A 26,316-nucleotide genomic window follows, 5' to 3' on the forward strand; every position below is an offset into this window, starting at 1 on the left:
ATATATATATATATATATATATATATTTTTCCTTCCGTCTTTGAACCAGTTTTGATGAGAGTGAGGTTCAATCATTGTCTGCCATCCCCCTTATTCTCCCCTCCCCTATAAATGCTCTTCCTTGTGTGCCTCTTTTATGTGAAAAAAACTTCCCCATTCTACCTCCCTTCCCCCTTTTCCCAGTGCATACCACTTTCTCATTCCTTTATTTTTTTTAATTTTTGGAGATCCTCCCAACATAATCAACTTATACTCATGTTCTCTCTCTATGTAGACTTCTGTATGCCATAGTAATGATGAAGTTCTTAGGAGTTACATGAATAATCTTCCCATACAGAATGAAACATTTTAATTTTATTGAGTCTCATGATTACTCTTTCATGTTTACCTTTTTATGTTTCTCATGAGTCTTGTGTTTGAATATCAGATTTTCTATTCAACTCTGGTCTTTTCCTCAGGAATGTTTGAAAGTTCCCTATTTTATTAAATGTGCAATCCCCCCCCCCCGAAAGTTTATACTTGGCTTTGCTAGGTAGGTTGTTTTTGGTTTTAATCCTAGCTTCTTTGACTTCTGGAAATACCATATTCCAGGCCCTCTAAATCCTTTAATATGGTAGCTGCTAAATTTTATGTGATCCTCACTGTGGCTCCACAGTATTTGAATTCTTTCTTTCTGGCTGCTTACAATATTTTCTTCTTGACCTGGAAGCTTTGGAAGTTGGCTATGGTATTCCTGGGAATTTTTTTTTAAATTCATTTTCTTTTTTAATTTTTTTTTCCTAGGAGTTTTCATTTTGGAAACTCTGTCTGGAGGTGATCAGTGGAGTCTTTGAATTTCTGTTTTCCCCTCTGGATCTAAGATATTGGGGCAGTTTTCCTAGATAATTCCTTGAAATGTGAAGTCTGGGCTCTTTTTTTGGGGGGGGTTGAAGCAATTGGGGTTAAGTGACTTGCCCACGATCATACAACTAGGATATGTCAAGTGTCTGAGGCTGGATTTGAACTCAGGTCCTCTTGACTCCGAGGCCAGAACTCTGTCTACTGTGCCATTTAGCTGTCCCTCTAGGCTTTTCTTTTTGATCCTGACTTTCAGATAGTTCAATAATTGTTAAATTATATCATCTCAATCTGTTTTCCAGGACAGTAGTTTTTCCAGTGAGATACTTCACATTTTCTTCTATTTTTTTATTCTTTTGTCTTTGTTGTATTATTTCTTAATATCTCATGTAGTCATTAGTTTCCAGTTTTGCAATTCTGCTTTTTAAGGAGTTCTTTTCTTCAGTGAACTTCTATGCCTCTTTTACCATTATACCAATTCTGTTTTTTCAGGTGTTATTTTCTTCAGTATTTTTCTGTGTTTCTCTTTTGCCAGGCTATTAATTCTCTTTTCATAATTTTCTTGAAGCACTCTCATTTCTTTTTCCAATTTTTTCCTTACCACTCTATTGCTTTCTTTAACTCTTCCATGAATTCTTGTTGGACTTGTGTCCAATTAGCTTTTTTTTGGAGGGGGGGCTAGGCAATGGGGTTAAGTGACTTGCCCAGGGTCACACAGCTAGTAAGTGTCAAGTGTCTGAGGCCAGATTTGAACTCAGGTCCTCCCAATTAGCATTTTTCTTTGATGCTTTTCTTGTTTATGTTTTCATGTTGTTGTCTTTTCTGAGTTTGTGTATTGGTTTTCTCTGACACTGTAATATATTTTTATGGCCAAGTTTTTTTTTCCTTCTTTTTTCCTATTTGCTCACTTTTCTGGTCTACTTCTTGACTTTGAACTTTATGATTAAAGTTGGGCTGTGCTCTTGGGGTGGGAAGGGCACTATCCCAAGCTTCAGGCTTTTTCATGCTGCTGTTTTCAGAGCTAGTTCTGGGGGTCTGCAAGTTTTTGGTGCTTCCAAGGTGACACGATCTGGAGAGAGCTGTGGTCACTGCTCTTCTGGTCTATACTCTGGTCTTTACCCAGGAAGGTCCCCTGCTACCCTGCAGCTACAAGCACTAGTCCTCTTCTTGGCCCTAGAATTGTGATCAGGTCCTTTGCACTCTTTCGGCCACAAGTACTAGTGCTCATTTCTGTGACTATGTTATTATAACATTGACTGTGACCAGGACCCCTGCTCCCTTGTGATGTATCACAAGCTCTCCTCTCCACCCAGAACTGCTTATTGGCAGTCAAGTTGCCAGTCAGCTCCAGCTGTACCCAGTGCCAGCAAAGGGTCTGTTGTACTCTCTTTCTGACCAGCCGTCTTACCCCCTTACCCTCTCTGGGCTGAGAGCTCTCAGTGCTGCTGCTGCTGTATCTATTACTACTGCCTTTAAAGGCCCGCAGCTGGTGATGCTTGCCATGCTCCAGTCTGGCCACCACCCAAATGTCATGGACCTCCCTTGCAAACCTGCTAAGGCTGGAAAAATGTCTCATTCTGACTTTTTATTGGCTCTGCTGCTCCAAAATTTGATTTGAAGAGTTATCTTAAAGTTGTTTGGAGGGGAATGTTAAATAAGTTCAGTTGGGTTCCTGCCTGTACTCCATCATCTTGGATCCTCCTTGGGTAACTTTTTTTTTAATATAAATTTATTTATAGTTTTCAACATTTACTTCCGCAAGATTTTGAATTCCATATTTTCACCCCATCTTGCCCCTCCCCCCACCCCAAGATGGCATGCATTCTGAATACCCCTTCCCCTAGTCTGCCCTCCCTTCTATTTCTCCCTCACCTTCTCTTATTCCCTTCCCCTTCTATTTTCCTGTAGGGCAGGATAGATTTCTGTACCTCATTTCCTGTATTTCTTATTTCCCAGTTGCATGTGAAAACATTTTTTTTTAAACATGTGTTTTTAAAACTTTGGGTTCCAAATTTTCTCCCTTCCTCCCACCCCACCCACCCTCACTGAAAAGGCAAGCAACTCAATATAGGTTATACATGTGCAGTTATGCAAAACACTTCCATAGTAGACATGTTGTGAAAAACTAACTCTATTTCCCTTAATCCTATCCTGCCCTCCCATTTATTCTATTCCTTCTTTTGACCCTGTCCCTCCTCAGAAGTATTTGCTTCTGATTACCCCTTTCCCAATCTGCCCTCCTCTCTATTACCCCCCTGCTCTCTTGTCCCCTTCTCCCCTATTTTCCTGTAGGGTAAGACAGATTTCCATACCCAATTGAGTGTGTATGTTATTCCCTCCTTAAGCCAAATCCTATGAGAATAAGATTCCCTCATTTCCTCTCACCTTCCCCTGTTTCCCCTCCACTGTAAGAACCTTTTCTTGTCTGTTTTGTGCAAGATAATGCACCCCATTCTACCTCTTCATTTCTCCTCCTAGTATAATCCTCTCTTACCCCTTAATTTTATTCTCCAGATATCACCCCTTCATCTTCAACTCACCCTGTGCCCTCTATCTATCGATACATACATATAATTTTTTCCCCTCCCACTACCCTAAATACTGACAAAGGTCTCATGAATTATAAATATCATCTTTCCATGCAGGAATGTAAATAGTTCAGCCTTAATAAGTTCTTATGATTTCTCTTTCCTGTTTACCTCTTCATGTTCCACTTGAGTTGTATTTGAAAGTCAAATTTTCTATTCAGCTCTGGTCTTTTCATCAGGAATGCTTGAAAGTCCCCTATTTCACTGAATGACCATTTTTTCCCCTGAAGGATTATACTCAGTTTTGCTGGGTAGGTGATTCTTGGTTGTAATCCTATCTCCTTTGCCCTCTGGAATATTATATTCCATGCCCTGCAGTCCTTTAATGTAGAAGCTGCTAAATCTTGTGTTAGCCTGATTGTGTTCCCACAATACTTGAATTGTTTCTTTCTGGCTGCTTGCAATATTTTCTCCTTGACCTGGGAACTCTGGAATTTGGCTACAATATTCCTAGGCGTTTTCCTTTGGGGATCTCTTTCAGGGGAGATCGGTGGATTCTTTCAATTTCTATTTTGCCCTCTGGTTCTAAATATCAGGGCAGTTTTCCTTGATAATTTCTTGAAAGATGATGTCTAGGCTCTTTTTTTGATCATGGCTTTCAGATAGTCCAATAATTTTTAAATTCTCTCTCCTGGATCTATTTTCCAGGTCAGTTGTTTTTCCAATGAGATATTTCACATTGTTTTCTAATTTTTCATTCTTTTGGATTTGTTTTACAGTGTCTTGATTTCTCATAAAGTCACTGTCTTCCAATTGCTCTATTCTAATTTTTAAGGAAGTATTTTCTTCAGTAATCTTTTGGACTTCCTTTTCCATTTGGCCAATTTTGCTTTTTAGGGCATTCTTCTCCTCATTGGCTTTTTGGACCTCTTTTGCCATTTGGGTTAGGCTATTTTTTAAGGTGTTATTTTCTTCAGTATTTTTTGGGTCTCCTTTAGCAAGCTGTTGACTTGTTTTTCATGATTTTCTTTCATCACTTTCATTTCTCTTCCCAGTTTTTCCTCTACTTCTCTTACTTGCTTCTCAAAATCCCTTTTGAGCTCTTCCAAGGCCTGGACGATTCATATTTTTCTTGGAGGCTTTGGATGTGGGAGCTTTGACTTTGTTGTCTTCTTCTGGTTGTATATTTTGATCTTCTTTGTCACCAATGTAAGATAATATAGTCTGACTCTTTTTGCGAGGTTTGCTCATGATCCCAACCAACTACTTGAGTTTTAAACTCTTTGTTAAGGTAAAAGTCTGCTTCCAATAGAATGTACTGTCCTAAGCTGTTTTCAGAGATACTTCTAGGGACCTGTAAATTTTCAGTTTTTCTAAGGCAGTATGATAACAGTCGAGGTGTTTACTCTTTTCCTGGCCTGAGCTCTGGTCTTTGAGTGACTGGCCACAAGCAGTCTTTTCTCTCTTGGAAGTGTGAGGAGGGTTTCCTTTCCACTGCCACTACAAGCTCCACCATGCCAGTGCTCCTCCTCACCTGAGGACCACCACCCAGAACTGTGAACCAGATCCAAGCACGAGCAAAGCAAGAGATTCCTGCCTTGCCACCAGCAAAGAGATCCCTGCAGTCCCCCTCTGATCAGCCACTTGATTCCCCCTCGATCTGTGGGCTGGAAGCTCAGGACACAGCCACTGCTCTGGCACCTGCACTCTGCACTCTGGGCTCTGGAACTGGCTCTGATCTAGCTCTTCTCTCACCGCGAAAACAGACTTTTCCCACTGACCTTCTAAGTTGTCTTTGGCGTTTGTGGATTGAGGTGTCTGGAAGCCGCCACAGCTGCCCGTGATTCAGTCCTCTGAGGCCTGCTCTAGGTTTGCTGTGGCCTGCGCGCTCAAGCTGAACTATGCTCCTCTCCCCACCCAGCTTGATATGCCTTTCCAATCAACCATCCAGGCTGTCTTGGGCTGGAAATCTGTTTTACTCTGTCTTTTTGTGGGTTCTGCTGCTTTAGAATTTGTTTAGAGCCATTTTTTTATGGGTATTTGGAGGGGTTTGGGAGAAAGCTCAAGCAAGTCCCTGCTTTCACACCGCCATCTTGGCTCTGCCCCCCGCCTTGGATAACTTTTAAAAAGGGGGTTTATAGTCCCCTAATGGGCACAGTATCCCCCATTCTTATGGGGGCATGAAGGCTAAAGATTTTCAGAAATAGGAATACGATGCCTCAACTTTTTTGGGGGGTCCACAGTAAAGTATATTCTTGAGTTCATGCAATTATGCTTCAGTTTTGTTAATGAGGCCTTGAAAATGCCTATCTTCTTCTCCTGGAGGCAATTTCAGAGAATAACCTCTTCATTTGCATTTTACCTAATATCTGAATTCTCATACAGTGCTATTAATTCATAACTGCCAATTTGGATGAATGCATAATCTGCATCTTAAAACATGTCCGGCTCCTCTTGGCAAACACAGAAGGCTGCCATGTTCCAAAAGGGAAATTCAGTTTACTTTTCTCTTTAATTGGATTGACTGGTGGTTTTAACCCTAGAAGGAAAGATAGATTTTGATCAAAAGAAATGTTCAGATGTTGCAGTAAGACAGTAAGGGGAGAAGAAACCAAAGGCATGTGGCTTAGTAGTCAAGCTGCAGACCAAATTTGTGGGCAAGCCTGTATTCTTGGTACTAGGATGAGACAAGTATTTTTCCTTCAGATGTCTATTTGATCAAGCCTACGCTCCAGTCTAGCTTACAAATACAATGGGAGACACCCTTTATTTTTTTTTCCCTTTTATTTATTCATTTATTCATTCATTCATTCATTCATTCATTTATTTATTTTTAGGCAATTGGGGTCAAGTGACTTGCCCAGGGTCACACAGCTAGTAAGTGTCAAGTATTTGGTCTGAGGCCGGATTTGAACTCAGGTCCTCCTGACTTCAGGGCCGGTGCTCTATCCACTGCGCCACCTCGCTGCCCCTACATCCTTTATTTCTTATAATAACTTCTTCTAATTGTATATTTCTGAAAAGCAGTATAGTCAGGTGGATAAGGACCTGACCTTGGACCCAGGAAGACTTGGATTCAGGTCCCATTTCTGACACGTATTAGCTGAGCGGTGCTGACTTCAGTGCCCCAGGCAATGTCCAAGGTGATGTACATTGCAGAGAGGGTGTCTATCTACATTCATACTCACATACACCTATACACACTATACATATACACATATATAACATATTTAACAAGAGAACTTGTATCTCAGTACAATAGTCTGCTAATTTAATAATTTTTTTGTCTCAAATGCATTAATTTACCAGTTATCTTGGTTCTTTTTTTTTGTGGGTTAAGAGGGAGTTAAGAAATTTCAGAGCTATAGTATAATCATTCCTGAGGAAGCACCATAATTTCCAAACTTATAGCCATTTGGTCAAATGTCTAACTATATACTGGCTAGGTTCCCCAAAGCCTAAGCCAAGATATTGAGTATTTTTATATCACAAAACCCTGAGATGGACTTAAGAAATCAGTGAACACTTAATCAGCAAGTCTTTGTTAAGTACCTACTCTATCTTAGGTACTGTGTTAGGTGCTGGGGGGCCTCCAGTCCTCCCTTTGGGTCAACATTGGGATTAGATAGGCTCACTTGAGCCTAAAAGCAGTATTCAAGATCTAGGTCTCACCCAGGCCAGAGTATAGGAGATCCAAAGGATCCCTGATGAGTTTGGTCATTTGGGGGAAATTTATTAGAGTGGTTAGTTAAGGTCTAGATCTAAATAGACTCTTCTGAGTTGGTTGTTCCCAAGTTCTGACCAACCTGCCTACATAGAAGTTCTTTGAATTACAATCCTATCTGGACTTTAACTATTATGTATACATTTGTATCGATTAACTTTATATTTCTCCTTTTTGTATTTTTATATACTTGTCTTCTTGGTTAGTATGTAAGCCCCTTGCTTGTACAGATTGTTTCATTCTTTGTATTTGCATATCCTCAGCATTTAGCACAGTGCCTGACACATAGTAAGCACTTAATAAGTGCTTATTGATTGATTTGTTGACGTTTTTGGTTGTAAGCCAACGGTTTGAGATAACTCTATAAACCTTGCAAGCACTAGGGTTGTATTGAAAAATGAAAACAGAGAACTGCAACTGGAATAGAAATGTAAATGTCAGGTGACAGGGAGAAATAGAAGTCAGCAAACTTTGATGTCGTTTAGACCAGAAATGCAAAAGCTGCAACTTTCTTATCGCAGAACCTGACTGCCACAGGAAGCAGTGATACTGCCGTGCGTGCCCCCCAATATAATATGTGGAAACATTATCTTTCACTGATTTGTAGCTGGCTGAGAAGGTATCATGTTGATGATGCTCAGCATCCAGCCACTCATCCACTTCTTGTCCCTTTGTTCAGTATTATGTTGTCTTAATCTCTCAGCCAGTATATACCTCCTCCCATACAAGTTTAGGGCTATGTCATATCCAAAAAGCTCCCTGTGATGTCCTGCATTAGGGAGAGGAGAAATTTAGAAATGTTGATACACACACCCACACACACACACACATACATACATACATACATACATACACATATATTTGCTGAATTCAAGGTCATTCCCCCATAGGGTCCGGGACACCAATTTTATCAGAATTTACCAATCAGTATATTAAGCATCTTGTTCCTGAGAAGCGTTACAGTACTGGTAACAAAGAAAGTCTTTGTATTTTTTTAACCACTCTTCCCTCTTTTGTTACCCTCATTCTTGAACACTACATCTTTTACTCTCTTTGGATCAGTTCCTCTCAGTAGGATAGACCTTCAATCACAAGTATACCCCCATGCTCCTTGCCCCTTTTACCCTAGACCCAGCAAAAGTGCTGCCAGCCACCCTTTCCTTGTCCAAAGGCGTGAGAACCTATAGGTCATGAAGCTCCCATGAAGTAACACATTGTGTTACTAGTCAAGCCATCAGGCTGTTGAACATCTTAGTATGAATTGTGAGTAGGTCTTTTGTGGTTGCACTATGGCCCATTGATGTGAATATGAAAATTACCTTCTCAGTATTTATGTGAGATAATTTAATTTTAGCTCTTGCAAACAAAATCAGAGCTATGTAATTTAACAAAATGGCTCCTTTAGTGTTCTTCTAGCCAAAAATGTGATGAAGCCCTAAAACATAGTGAATTTTCCTGAGGAATTTTAGTTTTGACACGTGACAAACAAAATTGACAAGTCTATCTGTGTTTATTCAATAGTTTCTTTTTTGTTTGTTTGTTTTGTATTGGTGGGGCAATTGGGGTGAAGTGACTTGCCCAGAGTGAGTGTTATTTGTCTGAGGGCAGATTTGAACTCAGGTCCTCCTGACTCCAGGGCCGATGCTCTAGCCACTGTGCCACCTAGCTGCCCCTATTCAATAGTATTGATTTAGTTGCAATGCAAGCCAAGAGAAGGATTTTTAAAAACCAATTGGACAGTACTGCAAAATACATAATGTCTTTCCTCTAGCCCTTCCCCCATCCCCATTAGATAATTTTTCTTTTTACTAAATTTTATATATATAAATATACTCAACTTTTTTAGGCATCATGTCTTTATTTGATCCTGTCCTCATTCATACCTCACCTTCATTTCAAATATAGGATCAGTCCCAGCTTTTTTATTTTAGCACAGTGTCTCATAGGTATTTAGAGAGTAGTAAGATCTACATGAGTTATAAGGTCTACATTCAGTCCTAATTCCATGACAGAATCAGTTTACAGAAACTTTTCAGTTGTTTTAATTAAAAACAGCCTTGTTACTTTCAATACCATTTGAAAATATTAGAAAATGTCATGACTGCCAATTGGAAAATAACTGGAGAGGGGAAATTCTTTAAATTTATTCAGAGCTATCATGAGAAATAGCTGCTCAGAAGTGTACTCAATTAATGGCAATTAGCATTGCTAATTGATTGCAAATACTGTCAATTCTGTTTTATTCAACCTATTGAATTCTTATTTCAAAGGTATTTACCTATTATGTGAAAAAGAACATGTATAAGTGCTTCTTTTAAGAAAAAATTAAAAAAAATTAATCTGTCCCCTTCTTCCTTCTCCTACTGAACAAAACAAAAAAGCAAACAAAAAAGCCAAGCCAGAAAAATAAAGCCTTCAATATATAGCTGACCAGCAAAACAAATTTTCAAATAGGCCATGTCCAAAAATGTGTCTCTTTTTGCATTTTAAATTCACCATCTCTACCAGAAGGTGAATATCGTATTTTGTTTTTATTCTCTTGGGCTTAAAGTTGATCATTGCCTTGATCATTATTTTAAAGTCTTTTGAAGTTATTTTTCTCCATAATGTTGTTGTCATTGTATAAAATTTTTCTAGCTTTCCTTCCTTCGATCTACACTAGTTCATACAGGAATTCCCAGTTTCCTTTGAAACTGTCCATCATTTCTTATGGAACAATAGTATTCCTGCATATGTTTCTTAAAATGGTAATTGAGATACTGGAACCAAAGAATTATGATTTCGTTATAAAGTTTGTCAGGCAGCTAGATGGTGCTGGGGACAGAACACTGGGCCTGAAATCAGGAAGATATGAATTCAAATCTGGGCTCAGGCACTTCCTAGCTGATCCTGGGCAAGTCACTTGACCCTGTTTGCCTCAGTTTCCTCATCTAGAGAAGGAAATGGCAAACCACTCTAGCATCTTTGCCAAGAAAACCCCAAATGGGATCAACCAAGAGTTGGACACAACAGAAACAACTGATCAACAACAAATATTCTAGTCATTATTGTCCCCTAAATACAATATATAAATTAAAAACAGTAGTTGTTCTCCCACCAGCTTCACACATGTTATTTAGCTCTTGGTGTACCTAAAGTATCCATAGTACCACTTAATTTGCACTTAACAATCATTTCTAATGTATTGGTGTGAAAATGTATTTTGATGTCTGGGAACACCAGTCTTCAGAACTCTATCACCAGATCCCCACAAAGCCCAATAGTAGCATCCAGGATCAGAGGTTCCATTGGAAGGGTATAATGGATACTGATAATGTTAACTCTTTCAACTTTCACTTTTTCATAACTAAAAATACCTTCCTTCTATATCTCTTCTATATCCTTCTATATCTCTTCTATATCCCTCCATCGCTTCTCGGGGGTCCAGAATTGGTGAACAAAAGGTAGTTGGCTTCCAGAGAAGGTATGGTGTAGGCTCTGGGACACCTTTCTTTGAATGTATGAGGTGGTTCTAAGAGTTTTCAAGTCAAGAACTACATGAACATATGTAGACTTGTAAGTCTATGTAAGATTCATATGTTATATATAAGTCTATAGAAGACACAAACTGCACTAAAACTTTTGGGATACCCTGTATGCATCCTATGCATATACATATATCCAATCATCCTTTCTTTTCTTTCTTTTCTTCTACTTGGTTATAGCCACATGTATTCTTGCCATGTCTGGTCAATGGGGATTTTTTTTTTGTATTCATAAAAATGTTCCAACAGAATAATTGTCAACACATTGAACAAAATATCTTAAGGGGTGTTTCTTTTTTGTTCTTCTGCTTATTTTGTTTGTTTTTACTTTTTTCAACTTTTAAATGAATTTGAAATATTTAAAAAATGGATTTTGCTCAGTTTAGGGTGAGGGCATGGCATTGTCATAATAGTTGTAAAACAAGTGAAATTCCAGATGTAAAGATTACACACATAATCACAAATAAAGATTATAGAAGACTGTTGCTATCTGACAGATCTTATTTGAATAATAATTTTGAGTGGGATTCCAGGCCGTGCTCGGACTGTTGGTGAAATAAAATATGTAGACTTTGGAGGGAGTTGTTCCCATTTCGTTGAGATGGATTAATTTAGTAAACTTATGAAACTGGTTATCTATTATGACTATACAATAAGAGAGGCAGAAAATACTGCAGCAAAGAGTAAGAAGTAAAGGCAGTAAGAATGAAATAATTTTAGAATACACAAGGATGAAAAAAATTAAAAACAGAAAATATTTAATGAGAAATCCTTAAACTGTGACATAGTAAAACATACCTTTTCCCTTTCAGATTCAAATGAGAATAGGTGAATACATTGTTTTTATGTTGATTTGCAAATGATACAAATTAATTTCCTTTTTTTTTTAATAGACACTGGTAGCAGGGTATCTGCTGACGGCTATTGTTGGTGTAGAAATTTGGCACAAACCTTTGGTGTTTGGTTATTATGTTACAACTGTATCATTGACCTTGATTATAGGTAAGTTCTCAGGTGACTCAAATGTATGTTATTTTTTTCACCATTTATTTTCATATTTTCATGATTTTATTTTGTTTGCTACAGAATCATGTAATCAACATGCTCTTCATAACTCTTGGGGAGTGAGGGTCGTTTTCTTCTTTCTCTTTCCTTGTGATCTTTGGTTATTAGTTGATTATTCACCCACTCAGAAATTTTAAAATCATCTATTTATGTGCAAAATAGTGTGCAGATGCTGAGATTTTTTTTTTTGAGGGAGTGGAGAGAATCAGATCTATGATTTCATTGGTAAAGGGGTCTCCTTGTGAGGAAACTTCCCCTAGTGGTGCTCTGGAATTTACTCATTTAATTTTTAGTCTCAGAGAATTATGTGGGGCTCAGAGAGGTTAAGTGATTTGCCCAGAGTCATATGTTGATATATGTTTGGGGAAGGACTTGAACTCAGGTCTTCCTGACTCCAAAGCTATTTATTTACTCTGCCATATTTCCTCTTCTCCAGATATAATTAGGATGAAATAAAGCATAGCCTTTGCCTTCAACAGCTCACATCCTAGTAAAGGAGATAATACATAAACAAATAAACATAATAAAAAAAATAGAGAATATCTTCCATATGAGAAGCACAAAGTTTTTTGGGAATTCTGGGATGGAAAAATTAATTTCTGCCGGTAGGGGTCAGGAAAGCTTTGGTGGAAGAGGTAGCATTTGATGTGGGTCTTGAAGAATGGACAGTATTTCAATAGGCTGTCCGAGATTTGTTTCTTGATTGATACTTCCCTCTATGATAACAAGAGGGGAAGCCTCAGCCTGTAACTTCTCAGGTATGTAAGCAGAGGCCAGGGCCATATCTCATCATAGTCCAGTTCCTGTTGTGACATGAGAAAGTCAGGTCATGCCACTCCCTTGCTCCTATGGGTTAAAAAAATAAACAGATTCTCAACTGAGAATCTCTGCTGTCTGGGAATGCAGAGAGATGGAAAGAACCCTCCTGGGTTTAAAGTTCTCCAAGGAAAAACTCTTTGGAATTATACCAGTTCACATATGAGGCCGTGAGGCCACCTGACTCTGGGCATTTTTACTGGCTCCCCATACCTGGATTTCTCTCCCTTCTTATCTCTCCCTCCAGTCTTCCCTGGCTCCCTTCAAATGCCAGCTAAAACCCCACCTTCCATAGGATTCCTTTCCTAATCCCCCTTAATTCTAGTGCCTTCCCTCTGTTGATTATCTCCAATTTACCTTGTACATAGTTTGTACGTAGTTGTCTCCCCATCAGCCTGTGAGTTCTGAGAGCAGTGACTGACTGTCTTTTCCCTTTCTTTGTATCCCTAGGGCTTAGCATAATGCCTACCACATAGTAGATGCTTAATAAATGTTTACTGACTGTCTGACTGAAACCAACATCCACTGTGAGTGCAGGAATACCCTTGATTCCATGATTTGTCTTCTTCTGCTATATGAATAATGCACCTCAATGGGGTTATACTTGTTCTGCATTTTTGAGACCTAAGATGGCTAGTCTCAAGATTGCTAAGATAAGAAAATTTTATGCTCTCTTACATAATTCTGCTTTCGATCCCCTGCTGGAAATAATTAAAATCAGTTGTCTTCTAGCACATGGCTGGGCTATCTGCCACCCCACCCTGGCATGCTGGTTTCCTGTCTTTTTTGGAGGATAATAGAGCAAAAAAACCATAGGATGTGGAGGCATAAGGAACCCTAAGGATCATATAGCCTAGCCCATGTACTGTACACATGAGGAAACTGAGGCCCAGAGAGGTGAAGCATACTTGCCCAGGGTCATACATAGGTAAGAAGTATCAGTCAGGCCAAGCCCATCCCTTCTTTCTGCCAGGAAGTCCTTAACTAGAGGAATTCTTCTTGCTGGTTACTCTCCCCTTATCCCCATGCTGCGCCGAGTGCAGAGACATGGCACGTGCCTCTTATAACAAGTATAGATGCTTATTCCTCTTCAGCAGTGTAGAGACCTGGTGACTCCTGTTCTCTCTGGTTACATTTGCATTGGGAGGGATCTGCTTCTCTGCTGTACTTGAAGTGTAACCGTAGCTGCCTTTCATGACTAAGCATGCACCTGACAAGAATTTTTCCTACTACCGTGGCAAGGATAGTATCTGGTGGTCCTTACCCTTTAAGGCTGCCTTACCTAGGCCTGTAACAGTCAGTCAGTGAGCACTTATTAAATGCCTACTATGTGCTGCACATTGTGCTAAGATCTGGGGATACAAAGGAAGGCATAAGACAGTCCCTGATAGAGATGAGCTTTCTAGGCACTGGAAATGGTGCAATGAAAGTAGGAAATCCCTGGATATATTGGTATAGCAGTGAGTGGTCCAACTTGGCTCCAACTCTTCGTGACCCCATTTGGGTTTTTTTTGGCAAAGATACTAGATTGGTTTGCCATTTCCTTGTCCAGCTCATTATACAGATGAGGAATCTCAGTAAAACAGGGTTAAGCGACTTGTCCAGGGTCACATAGGTAGTAAGTATCTGAGTCCAGATTTTAAATCAGGAAGAGGAATCTCTCTGACTCCAGGACTTTTGCTCTATTCACTGTGCCACCTAGCTGCCCTATCTACATGATTAAGTCATACTTAATAATACTCTTCAGCTGTGAGAAGGGCTTTCCTGCAGAGTAAAGATGTTGGCTCTTCTCATATCCTCTGAGGATAGAACAAAAAGAATTGGGCTCCTATTGTAGTATCGAAATGTTGATTTAAGAATAAGAAATAATTTCCTGATGAAGCTTGCTATCAGACCTAGGAAATGGCTATTGATATTGGTTGTAGAAGACCTCCCTTGGAAATTCAGGGGAAGGGATCAGTGGTCCTACTTGACTCCTGTCTCTCCTTAAGTTGGGTTTTCACCTCTAAGGGCCTTAGTTTTCCAGATTTTGCCATGGATATAGGAGGAGCTATTATCACCATATCACATTTCAAAGGACACTGTTTCTCCAAGGTCTCTGCCCTTATTTTGATGGATAATTAAGGACCCTCCACAGATGTAGCTCTTCTCTATCTTCTAATTTTGGGTCATTGTTGTTTGTGTCTTTCTACATCTTTCTGTAAATTCTCTATTGTGGATATGCCTAATATGCTAGCAGCTTTTCTCTGGTTCCAATCCCAGCTAATTCAAACCAACAAGTATTTATTAAATATATACTCTATGGAAGGTATTGTGTTTAGTGCTGGGAATACAAAACCAAAACAGAAAGTATATTTTTTGTCAAAGAGGTTAACCTCTCTGGGCCATAGTTTCCTTATCTATAAAGTGAGGAGATTGGACTGAAATTTTATCTATATCTATATCTATATCTATATCTATATCTATATCTATATCTATATCTATATCTATATCTATATCTATATCTATATCTATATCTATATCTATATCTATATCTATATCTATATCTATATATCTATATATCTATATGTATATATGTATATACATATATATATATATTTATATATATATGTGGATAAAATGACCCATTTCTCTTTGTTTGGATTGGTTTGTCTGAAGCATACTTGGCAATCATTAAGTTAGTTCAGCCTAGGTGAAGCTTTTCCCTTCAATTGATTTGGATTTCCATCTGAGCCTGTTCCCTCTTGAAGCCATGTGGCCCCAGTTGAAGAGTTATCATTCCTGGATCTTGCCTGTATCTATATAAGCTCCTTCCAGTTATCAACAGCAGATTGCTGTCTCTTCTTATTTCAAAATCCAGACTCTCTCAACCCCAGCCCCTGCCCCATGTTGGATTGCCCACTAAGGTCTTGTTTCCAGTAAAATAGATTTTTAAAGTTCTCAATTATCATATGTAGAGCTGAAAGGATGGACATACCTTGACTGTCAAAGGTTGACTAAGCCTTTCCCAACTTGGGTAAATAGTTCTCCCCACTTATTCAGGTTCTCTTAACTTCTAAGGAGAGTGACCTTTATGGAATCCTATCCGTACATATTTACAAAAGGTCATTGTTGCAGCTTTAACACTTGCTAGCAGTGTGGATGTGGACAAGTAACTTCCTTTATTTGAAGTGCAATTTTCTTATTTATAAAATTGTGGATAATAATACCTATACTACCTACTTCCCTGGGTTGCTGTGAGGAAAGTATTGTAAAGGTCACTTCACCTCTCTGTGCCCAAAGCACATTTTGAAGATAAATCCTTGGGTTTGTTTTTCAAATTGTGTTTCTGGATGTACTTGATCAGATTCAGTTGCTTTTGCTAACTTCATTTTCTTAAAGACAGTTATCAGTGTTTAACATATTACATTAGGTAGAGAGTCCAAATATGTTGGTATTGTCAGTGAGAATAATTCATTGTAAAAATGTTCCATTTTTACGTATGTTCATTATTCCTTTTTAAGCTTTATCTTCTCTGCACAATCTATTTTAGTTGGACCTCAAGCCAAGCTCTCTATAGGCTAGTTTTCTCAATTGCTTTTTGCTGTTTTGTGAACCTATATTGCTTATAATTTGCAATTCTTGTTAGTAGTGTTTTGTAAATAAATTTGTACTCTTGACCTATATTGCCCTTGGCTGAAATGTCTTTCTGCTTAAAAAGGAGAATAAATTTTTTCCAGCTCAGGTAATTTAGTTTCCTTGTGTCAACTATTTTGCATCTGTCAGACTTCACTGGGAAATGACAGTAATCAAAGTTAATGTCTTAGCTTTTGTCCCTTATCCATGTTTCAGACTTGACAGTCTTTAAACAAGTCAGGTTGGGGCTTCTCTAATTACATGCCATGTTTCATTTTCATTTTTATCCTTTCTTTTAATTCAGCATTTACTTTGATTTGTGCTTTGCCTAGTAGATGATCAGATTTCTGATTTTGTAATGAACATTGTATCTATAACCAGTCACTTTGGCTCAGTTAAAATACTGTCATTTTTATTTATTTTATGTTGTTATTTGGTGTTTACCATGGCATTAGCCTTCTGGTTGGTCTATAAAAGCCTTTGGTCCCTTTCGTTCCTTCATCCTAAGCTAAATTTTCCAATTTAGTTTTTTTTTTTATTGTATTCCTTTGTGCCTAGTTTCACATAGAAGTTGCAGAATCATAGAATTAGAATTGGAAAGTACCTTGGCAGCCATCTAAGTCTAATCTGTACACTAAAGAAATTCTCACTATGGCTTACAGAAGAAGTGGTTGTCCAGCTCCTACTTGAAGACATTTAAGGAGGTGGAGCCCACAACCTTTTTGGGCAGACTATTCCATTTTCAGGCAGCTCTAATTGTTAGGAAAATTTTTCTTGACATCAAGCCTAAACTTGTCCCTTTGCAGCATTCCCACATTGCTCCTGTTCTTTCTTCTAAAGTCAAACAAAACAAATCCAAACCCTCCTCCACAACCCTCCTCCACATGACAGCCCTTCAAATACTTGAAGACAGTCTTCTCTTCTCCAGGCTAACCATACCATGTTACTTGAACTAATCCTCATATATCATGGGCTCAAAACCTTTTACTATCCTCGTTGTTTTTTCTGGATACTTTCCATCTTATCAATTTCTTTCTTAAATCCAGAACTGAAGATATTACTTCTAATGAGGGCAGAATACAATGGGACTATCTTCTCCCCAGCCCTGGAAGCTGTGCCCCTTTTAATGCAACCCAAGGTCTTGTTATTTTATCTGTACAACACATAACTAGTACTCATGTTGAGTTTGCCATCTACTAAAACTCCCACATCCTGATCCAGATCCTTTATTTGCTCTACACTATCACACTTGGTGATCCCATCAGCTCTTGTGAGTTCAATAATCATCTCTATGAAGCAAATGATTCCCAGCCTTCTGTATCCAGCCATAGCCTTTCCTAAGCAACCTGATGAACAATGGTCATGGGATGATCCAAATGGCTGTGGAGAGCTATATGGCAGAGAGCTATATAGATCAGTTGTCACATGTTACCAATGAGGACATGTACGGTAGTAATGTCTTAAGCAATATCACCCTTGACATATATGACCAGAAAAGGAGGTGGGCTGGTCACATTGTGAGAACAAAGGTTACTAGTGCTCAAGTGCTGTTCTGGTATCCCCCAAATACTAAAAGACTCAGAAGAGCTTTTAAGCACATTGGGAAGATCCTTTATGAAGGATTTATGACAAATCTACTATGCATGGTTGGGTTGCAGTCTGTGCTAGGAGAGAGAGTCAACACACAGGTGAGATCATGGATCCATTAAATCATGACACTTTGAGTGAATCTCTTACAGGATTAACTGATTTTATAATTAAAATTTTGAAGGGAATTATTCTCCTCAAAAGGTGAATCTCTTACAAAGAGAACTGTTGACTAAAGGCATAGGTTCAAAATAACCCAGCATACCATGTGAATGTTTTTTTCAATATTTTCCAAAAGCTCTTTTTTCCAAAAGCGTTTTCTAAAAGTGTTCTCAAGAAACGGAACCAAATACATGAAAAACTTTAACACGGCATCATATTAGCTAAGATTTTAGGATACGTTATGTGTGGGTATTTATGTATGATTCCCATCTGCCTTATCAGTAATAAAGATAGAGTTGTATTCCAGTCTGATACCTGTTTAATCTTCTGAAGTCAGTGTGCAAAGAATAAAATGTGTAACAGCAGCCTGTGGTCTTGAGGCTTGCAGTGGGGCTAAAAATGGTTTGAGAAAAGCACTGTGCTCAAATGCCACGTGCCACATTTCTAAGGACTAAGTCATGTAGGAATTTCATTTGCATTTTTCAGTGTTTAATTTTCATTCTGAAGGATCTGTTTGCTCACTGATGCTTTTAATTTATTATGCTTGCTGTTGCAGAATACATCATTCTAAGGAAGAGACGCCTTTAATTTCAGCTTCGTAAAGAGGGGAAAAAATGAACACGTGGCAAGATATGGAACTAATTTATAAAATTACTAGATGCCAATGGCTCTACATGAATTCTTTTCTTATTCACTGTATCCCAGCATTACTTATAAGGTTGCCTATTCCTTCGTGTCCTTTGGTTTTTCTCTTATTTATCCTCATTTTATTTTTCCAAATTTTCCCTTCCTATACTTCTGTCTTTATATCCTGATCTCTCTTAATCATCTAGCTTTATCTTCTGTGCTTCCCTTTTCCTCATACTTTCTGTCTCTTCTACTCTTCTATCTCTTCTTTCCTAATTATCTTAATTGTATCCCCTTATTTTTATACCTACTGGAATTTATTGACCTCTTTTAGAGGTAGTGTGGTGTCTGGTAAGGACAGTGGATTTGGAATTAGGAAATTTGGTTTTGAGGCCCAGCAAAGTCAATGAACACCTACTATGTGTCAGGAACTACACCAAGAACCATGGATACAAAGAAAGGTTAAAAAACACTTCCTCCTCTCAAGGAGTTCACAATTTGATGAGAGAGATGGCATGAAAACAACTATGTACAAACAAGATATATACAGTAAATTAGGTAGTTTCTGAGGGAAAGCACTGAGATTAAGGAAGATTCAGAAAAGTTTCTTGTAGAAGGTGGGACTTTAGATGAGGTTTGACAAAAGCCAGGGAGGCCATGAGGCAGGGATGAGGAGAGAGAGTATTCCAGGCATAGGGGACAGTCAGTGAATTTTCCCAGAATGCTCTGATTTGGGAGATATTGCAAGGAACAGCAAAAAGGGCCAGAGTTATTGGATTGCAGAATATGTGGAGGGGTTGTGACATACAAAAAAGACTGGAAGGCTAGGAAGGGGCCAAGTTATGGGGGACTTTTAACACTAAACAGAGGACTTTTTATCTTTGATCTTGGAGGCAATAGGGAGGCACTGGAGTTGACAGAGTAGGAGTGACATGGTTAGACTTGTACTTTTTTAGGAAGATCTTTTAACAGCTGAGGGGAAGAAGGACTTAGAGTGGGAAGACACTTGAAGTAGGGAGACCAACCTGCTGGCTATTGCAATAGTCCAGGTTTGAGGTGATGAGGCCCTGGATCAGGATAGTGGTAGTGTCAGAGCAGAGAAGGGCGTATATATATGAGAGATGCTATGAAGGTAAAATTGACAGGACCTGGAAAATGTTTAGATGTGGTGGAAATGAGAGAGAGTGAGGAGAGAAGGGTGATAGCTAGGTTATGAGCCTGGATGACTGGGAGGGTGATGGTACCCTCAATAGTAGCAGGGAAGTTGGAAAGAGAGGAGGATTTGGTAGGGGCAGGGAAGAAAATGAGCTCAGTTTTGGACATATGGAATTTAAGGTGTCTGTGAAATATTCTGTTTGAGGTATGTAGCAGGCAGTTGGAAATGTTAGCCTGAAAGTCAAGAGAGAGGTTAACACTGGACAAATAGATCTGAGAATCACCTGGACAGAGATAATAGTTGAACTCATGGAAGCTGATGAGATCACCAAGTGAAATAATGTGGGAAAAGAGAAGAGGGTCCAGGACAGTTTTGGGGGACACATAAGATTAGAGGTTGTGACCTGGAAGAAAATCCAGGAAGAGTCTGAGGAGTGGATAGACAGGTAGGAGGAGAACCAGGAGAGAGCAATGTCATGAAAACCCAGAGAGAAGAGAATATCAGAGGCTGAAGAGAAGTCAATAAGAATGAGGACTGAGAAAAGGCCATGAGTTTTGGCAATTAAGAGATTTCTAGTAACTTTGAAAAGATGTGGCGGGAAGCCTGTCTGCAGAGTTAGGAAGAGAGTGAGAGGTTTCAACCTCAATTACAGGTGGCTTTCTTAAGGAATTTGGCCACTAAAGGAGAAGAAATATAGGATGATAGCTAGTGGGGATGGATGGATCAAGTGAGAGTTTTTTTGAGTCTGGGGGAAATGTGGCAACAGGGAACCAGTCAGTAGACAGGAAGAGACTGAAGATTAGAAAAAGAGTGAGGTTGATCAAATGGGGTAATAATCTGTAGGAAAAGACAGGATACAGTGGGAACATGTGCATGTGTGACCTTGGGTAGCTCACTTAACCTGTCTGAGTCTCAGTTTCCCCCTCTGAAAATGGGGAAAGTTGTATTGCCTACCTTAAGAGGGATGAATTAAATAATTAATATAAAGTGTCTCATTGTAGCGTGGAGGTGAACCTTAATTCTCAAAGTCTATATGAGTGGGGGCAGCTGGGTGGCCCAGTGGATAGAGCACTGGTCCTAGAGTCAGAAGGACTGGAGTTCAAATCTGACCTCAGACACTTGACACTTACTAGCTGCGTGACCTTAGGCAAGTCACTTAACTCTAATTGTCTCACAAAAAAAAAGTCTATATGAGTGGATTGTAACCTCTGGTATGTTGGAAAAGTTTTCAGTATGTCAGTCAGCAAGCATTTATTAATCCCTTACTGTGTGTCAAGTACTGTGCTAAGCAATGAGAATACAGTGGGAAGGCAAAAACAAGCCCTGTGATCAAGGAACTCACATTGTAATAAGGGAGACATCATGTTAATAAATAGATACATACAAAATCTATACAGAGATAGAAGATCATCTCAAAGGGGGAGGCACTAGTAGACTTACATTTCAGTGACAGATTTTGTCTGCTCTCTGAAGTTCAGTCTAGTTTAATAGCAAGAGGCCATCAATGGCTATTGAAGTAATGGACTCTTTGGTCATGATGACCCATTTTAACTTTAAAGTACTATATAAATGTGATCTGTGTTTATTCTAGGCCTTACTCACTATTTCCCTCTTCCACCCACTCTGTTTCATTCATTCAGTCTCCTTTTTTCTCCCATAACATTTTTTTCCTCTCTTCCTTTTTCAATTCCACCTTGAGAGGCTAGCTTTAATAATCTAAGCAGTATCCTAGGATACTATTTAATGACTGGAAAAATTAACGTGCTTTCCAAAGTTACTGGCTTCCATCTAGGGAGTAGCTTTGGAATTTTCATGACCCAGTATTATGAAATAATTCCAAGATCTTTGTAAAGTGAGAGGTTATAGTAAATTAAAATATTAGCATAATTTACATTAGCGTTACTACTGCTAATGTTGAAATATTTCCTATTATATTGGGTATCTGGCACAGATAGCTTCTTTCTATTCTCCATTTTTTTCAATAGCTCCTATGCCTAAATTCTGAATGTCTTCTTTCATCTGTTGGATAGCTCAAGTAGTCAAAAAAAAAAAAAGGTGCATGTTTTAGGTGGTTGTTTCTGGAACCTCATAAAAGATTCTAAGTGCTGACTAACAGAACATTAATTTTTCATTCCAAGGGCAAGCCTAAATCTCCATTTCATTTTTATAAGAAATGATTTGCTCAATCCTGGACCTTGAAAAAAATAAACATACAAAGAAACTTAGTTTCAGGTTAAATTGTTTACTATTGACAAGAATTTGAGGTTTTGGGGGCATCAAATAATGTCTTATTAAATGTATTACAAGAGTGACATTTTATTCCAGTTACAAGCTGATTTAAATATGAAATATGAAAAAAAGTTACTTTTCTTGGTACTGTGACATTTTCTTAGTGACTTTTCCAAACCCTAAAATAACGTTTCCCTTTTAGCCTGGACATCTAGCAGCATTTATTGAGTAAACAGGAGCTTTTTTGCTATCAAGTCAGACAAGGGAAATGTGGCCAAATGTGTGTAGAGAAAGAATGGTCAATTAGGATATCAGAATCAGAGGGCTTAGGAAGAACCTGGAAGGAAATAACTCTACTGTGACGCTTTACCATGAGTAGTGTAGCCTTCTGTCAACAAAAGATTATTCACTTTGCCTTTAGAGGTGTATAATGCCTAAAATGCTCTTCCGCCTTACCTTTAAGCCTGTTAGACCCTCCCGCTCCCTTCATTGGCTTAGTTCAAATGCTATTTTGTTCAAAAAGCCTTTTCTGGTTCCCTCACTACTTAGTGTCTTCCCCACCCCCATCACTGTATTTTTTGTTTGTTTGCTTATCTTCTGTATTTGATCATCTGTGAACATATTAAATCCCTTTAGGGCAGGGGCTATCTCACTTTTGTTTTAATATCCTCAGCCCTTAGCATAATCCTGGCATAGGGATTGAACCTGGTAAACACTGGTAAACAGAATGTCCTTGATGAGGAAACTCATTCTACCAAAGCCGATTGGCACCTTCTCTTCAACTTATAGCCTTATAGCCTAAGTACCTAGGATACCAAGAATGTAAAGGACGTGACTGTGGTTACACAGTTAGGATGTGTCGCAGCTAATAGGTGGGAATTGAATCCAGGTCTTCTTAGCTCTAGGCCTAGCTCTCTTATTCCATACATCATGTTGTCTGGCATATTGGTGATTGATGGATGGATTGATTGAAATGTGGGATTTTAACTTAGTCTTCATCCTGGAGTTCTTTGCTCTGTGCACACAATCCTCCAGTAGAATTATAAAGTTGGATGAGAACCTTAGATAACATATGTATGTATGTATATGTGTGTGTATATATGTATAAGTATATGTCTGTGTGAACAGTGTAGTGTAGTTCCAACATTTTACAGACAAGGAAGCTGATATTCACGTAGGTAATCAACATCAATGTCAAAACTAGACCCTAGGTCACCTAATTTATTTCTGTGTTCTGCTCACTCTACCAATTGCATCTGGGTCTTGACCAAATGGAAGAAAGTAATTGAAAAGCAACAGTTTGTCAGGTTACCTACATTTGCATAAACACAATAAATGCATTTTAAAAGTTATATAACAGAAACATTTTGGCTTTGGAAACTTGGCTTTCATGACTTAGGAAGGCAAAGAAAGATAACAGAACCAGTTCTCATTTGTGTCACTTTTTAGTTATTCTAACCATCTGAAGTCAGAGTTAATCATTTTAATGATTTTCAAATTACCCTAAATATTTGTAAGCATTTGGGCGGGGCTAATCATCCCATTTGCCATACCTCTCTGCATATCAGTCATTGCATAGTGAAAAAAAAATTGAATTTATTAATAGACAAGTAAATATGTTCCCATTTATTTCAGAGCTGTTTATTTATCTAGGATTTTCTTTTCTCCTTTCTCACACTAAGGGGATTGACATTTGGACGTTTTAGTGTTTTTTCGCAGGTATATTTTAGCTAGCTCATTAAGGATTTGGACAAAAGAAAAGGAAAAAAAGTTGGACAGAAGGGTATGGAGAAAATAAAGGCAAATTCAGATCTTTCTAATTATCTTTCTAAAAGCAATAAAAGTTTGCTGAGCTCAGTAAACTTAGGTCCTAGGCTAGGACTTACTCATTGTGGAATGGAGGTAATTTTAGTTTCTTGAAATCTTCTCCAGCAGACATCCTTGAGTGATGATTTTTTTTGGGTCAATGGAATTCCATGAAATGGCCAAAAATACGTTAGTTCTCAACTGTGAATTTCTCCTTTCCACTTCTGCAGGGATAGGGAACAGAGGGTACTAAGAATCACACAATTGCTAATCAGTTTACAAATATTAAAAGTTGATATTCTCAATTCATTCACTCCAGGCTTAAGGAAGAGAAACCCCATTATGGGAACTAGAGTCATACTGACATTTAACTCAGTTGCTACAAATGAAACAGAGAGAAAGAAGTTGTAACTAAATGGAATGAAGGATACAGTTTTACTTTGGGAGGTGAATAAAAGAGCTGGTTGAATCGTGTGCCCTAAAATAGCTAGAAACATGCATTAATTCAACAAATTCTATCAATTAAAGCATCTAGTGTTTAAAGAGCACTGGGGGTTGTAGTCAAGGTCAAGTCAACAAGCATTGATCAAGCATTTATTTATTATCTGGTACGTCTGTACCAGACATTGTGCTGAGCACTGGGGACACAAATACGAGCAAAAAAGAAAGATGATCCCTGCCCTCGAGGTGCTTATATTCTAATATGAACTGAAAAGCAATGGGGTGAAGTTACATATGTCCTGAAAATGAAGAATGGCTGGTCTGGGACTTCCTCAAAATGGAAGTAAGCAGAGGAGCTCACCAATGAAAGGGGGCTTCAAGTGATGGGGGGGTGGGGTGGAGAAAACAGTTGAGGCATGACGGCAAAGTCTAGAGAGATATGCAAAATTTAAAGAAAACACGTTCCCTTTCTTTAGGAAGCTTACAATCTAGTAGAGGGATAGGACACAGACACCAATGACAGTAATAAATAGTATTGCATGATGAGTACATTAGAGCAGTATAAAACAAAATTTGGGGTGATGTCTAGAGTGGTAATGAAATCATTCCTGAGAGGAAGAAGCAGGGGAGGCTTCATGGAATATGAGTCATTTGAGTTGGGCTTTGATGGCATGAATGAATAAATGAAGTAAAGTGTTGGAGACACAAATAGAAAAGCAAGACAGCCCCTGCTTTTAAGAGGTTAACTTTCTAATAGAGAGAGACACAACAGATACAGGAAGGTTCAGTTGCAGGACAGATGGAAAAGTCTGTTGGTCCTTAGGGTATAGATAGGAATTCAACAAGTGGAGAAGAAGAAAAAGGCATTCTAGGTATAGAGAACAGTATGATCAAATGAGGGTTTTTAAGGATGGGGGAAGATGTGCATGTGTTTGTAGGCAGCAGGGAAGGAACCAGTAGATAGGGAGAGATTGTGGGTAACAGAGAGTGGGGTAATATTGAGTTCAATTTGCTGAGGAGACAGAAGAGGATGGAATCAAGGGTTCATGCTCTTGACAAGGAGAAAGATGACGTTTTCATCTGAGAGCAGAATAAAGGAGGACATACCGAGGTGAGATGACTGAGTGAGAAGAGGAGAAGGAAGAGATCTTGGTAAATCAGTGCAATTCTTTTTTCATATAATATGATGCAAAGCTTTTAGCTGAGAGAGTGAGGGGAAGGAGGGCTGGGGATCTTTGAGGAAAGACAGGATAGTTTGGAACGGCCACTGTGGAGAGTGGAACAACAAATCAATCAGGAAAGAATAGGTTAAATTACTCACCCATGGTCATACAACCATTATGGTACCAAAGGCAAGACTTGAACCCAGGTCTTCCTGACTCCAAGGCCAGTTCTCTGTCCACTATGCCTCTTCTAGAAGCTATCCCCCTCTTAATGTAGCTCTAGATACCATTAGCTTTTTGGGCTGCCATGTCACACTGATATTCATATTGACCTTGTAGTCCACTAAAACCTTTAAATATTTTTTAAACTTTATGACCAGTTCTTCACCAATATCTGTTCTACTGAATGTTTTATAATAACCTGGATGAAGGCATAGATAACAATTAAATAAAATCTGCAGATGATTCAATGTTAGGAGGGATAGCAAACACACTGAATAATAGACTGAATCTAAAAAAGAACTTGTGAGGCTGGAGCATTAGGTTAAATCTTAACAAAAGGAAATTCTGAGGGAAAAATGTCAGTTACACTCGAGTTTAAAAAATCAACCTCATCAGAACATGCTAGTCATGGCTCTGCTTGGTCCATAGTGAGCTCTTAGAAATCTTTACTGAATTTTTTTTAAATCAGGAAGGAATACCCAAAGCCTTTGCATCCATTTCTAGAATACTCCTTGAGATCTAGGCACGTTTTCAGGATATCTCTCTAGGTCTTTAACATAGGAAGACTGGACTTCTCACTAGAAAGATGCCCATGAATTCTTAAAACCTATTTATTTATTTATTTATTTAGACAATTGGGATTAAGTGACTTGCCCAGGGTCACACAGCTAGTAAGTGTCAAGTGTTTGGTCTGAGGCCAAATTTGAACTCAGGTCCTCCTGACTTCAGGGCCGGTGCTCTCTCCACTAAGCCATCTAGCTGCTCCTCCCATGAATTTTTAAAGCAGGAAGTGGAGGCAGTAGAGTGCCCTGAT

General features: G+C 38.7%; 1 protein-coding gene across 2 annotated transcripts in view; it reads left to right on the top strand.

Moving 5' to 3' along the window:
- Positions 1 to 26,316, top strand: part of LOC110212513 (ethanolaminephosphotransferase 1-like) — a 155,522-nt gene that overhangs the window by 106,413 nt on the left and 22,793 nt on the right. For both annotated transcript variants that reach the window (XM_020992499.2, XM_020992498.2), the window contains exon 6: positions 11,507 to 11,615. In XM_020992499.2, coding sequence (XP_020848158.1) covers positions 11,507 to 11,615 — 109 coding nt within the window. The remainder of the gene's footprint in view (positions 1 to 11,506; positions 11,616 to 26,316) is intronic.

The sequence above is a fragment of the Phascolarctos cinereus genome, unplaced genomic scaffold (assembly GCF_003287225.1).
Source record: "Phascolarctos cinereus isolate Bilbo 61053 unplaced genomic scaffold, phaCin_HiC Scaffold_4;HRSCAF=312, whole genome shotgun sequence".
Taxonomy (NCBI): Eukaryota; Metazoa; Chordata; class Mammalia; order Diprotodontia; family Phascolarctidae; genus Phascolarctos; species Phascolarctos cinereus.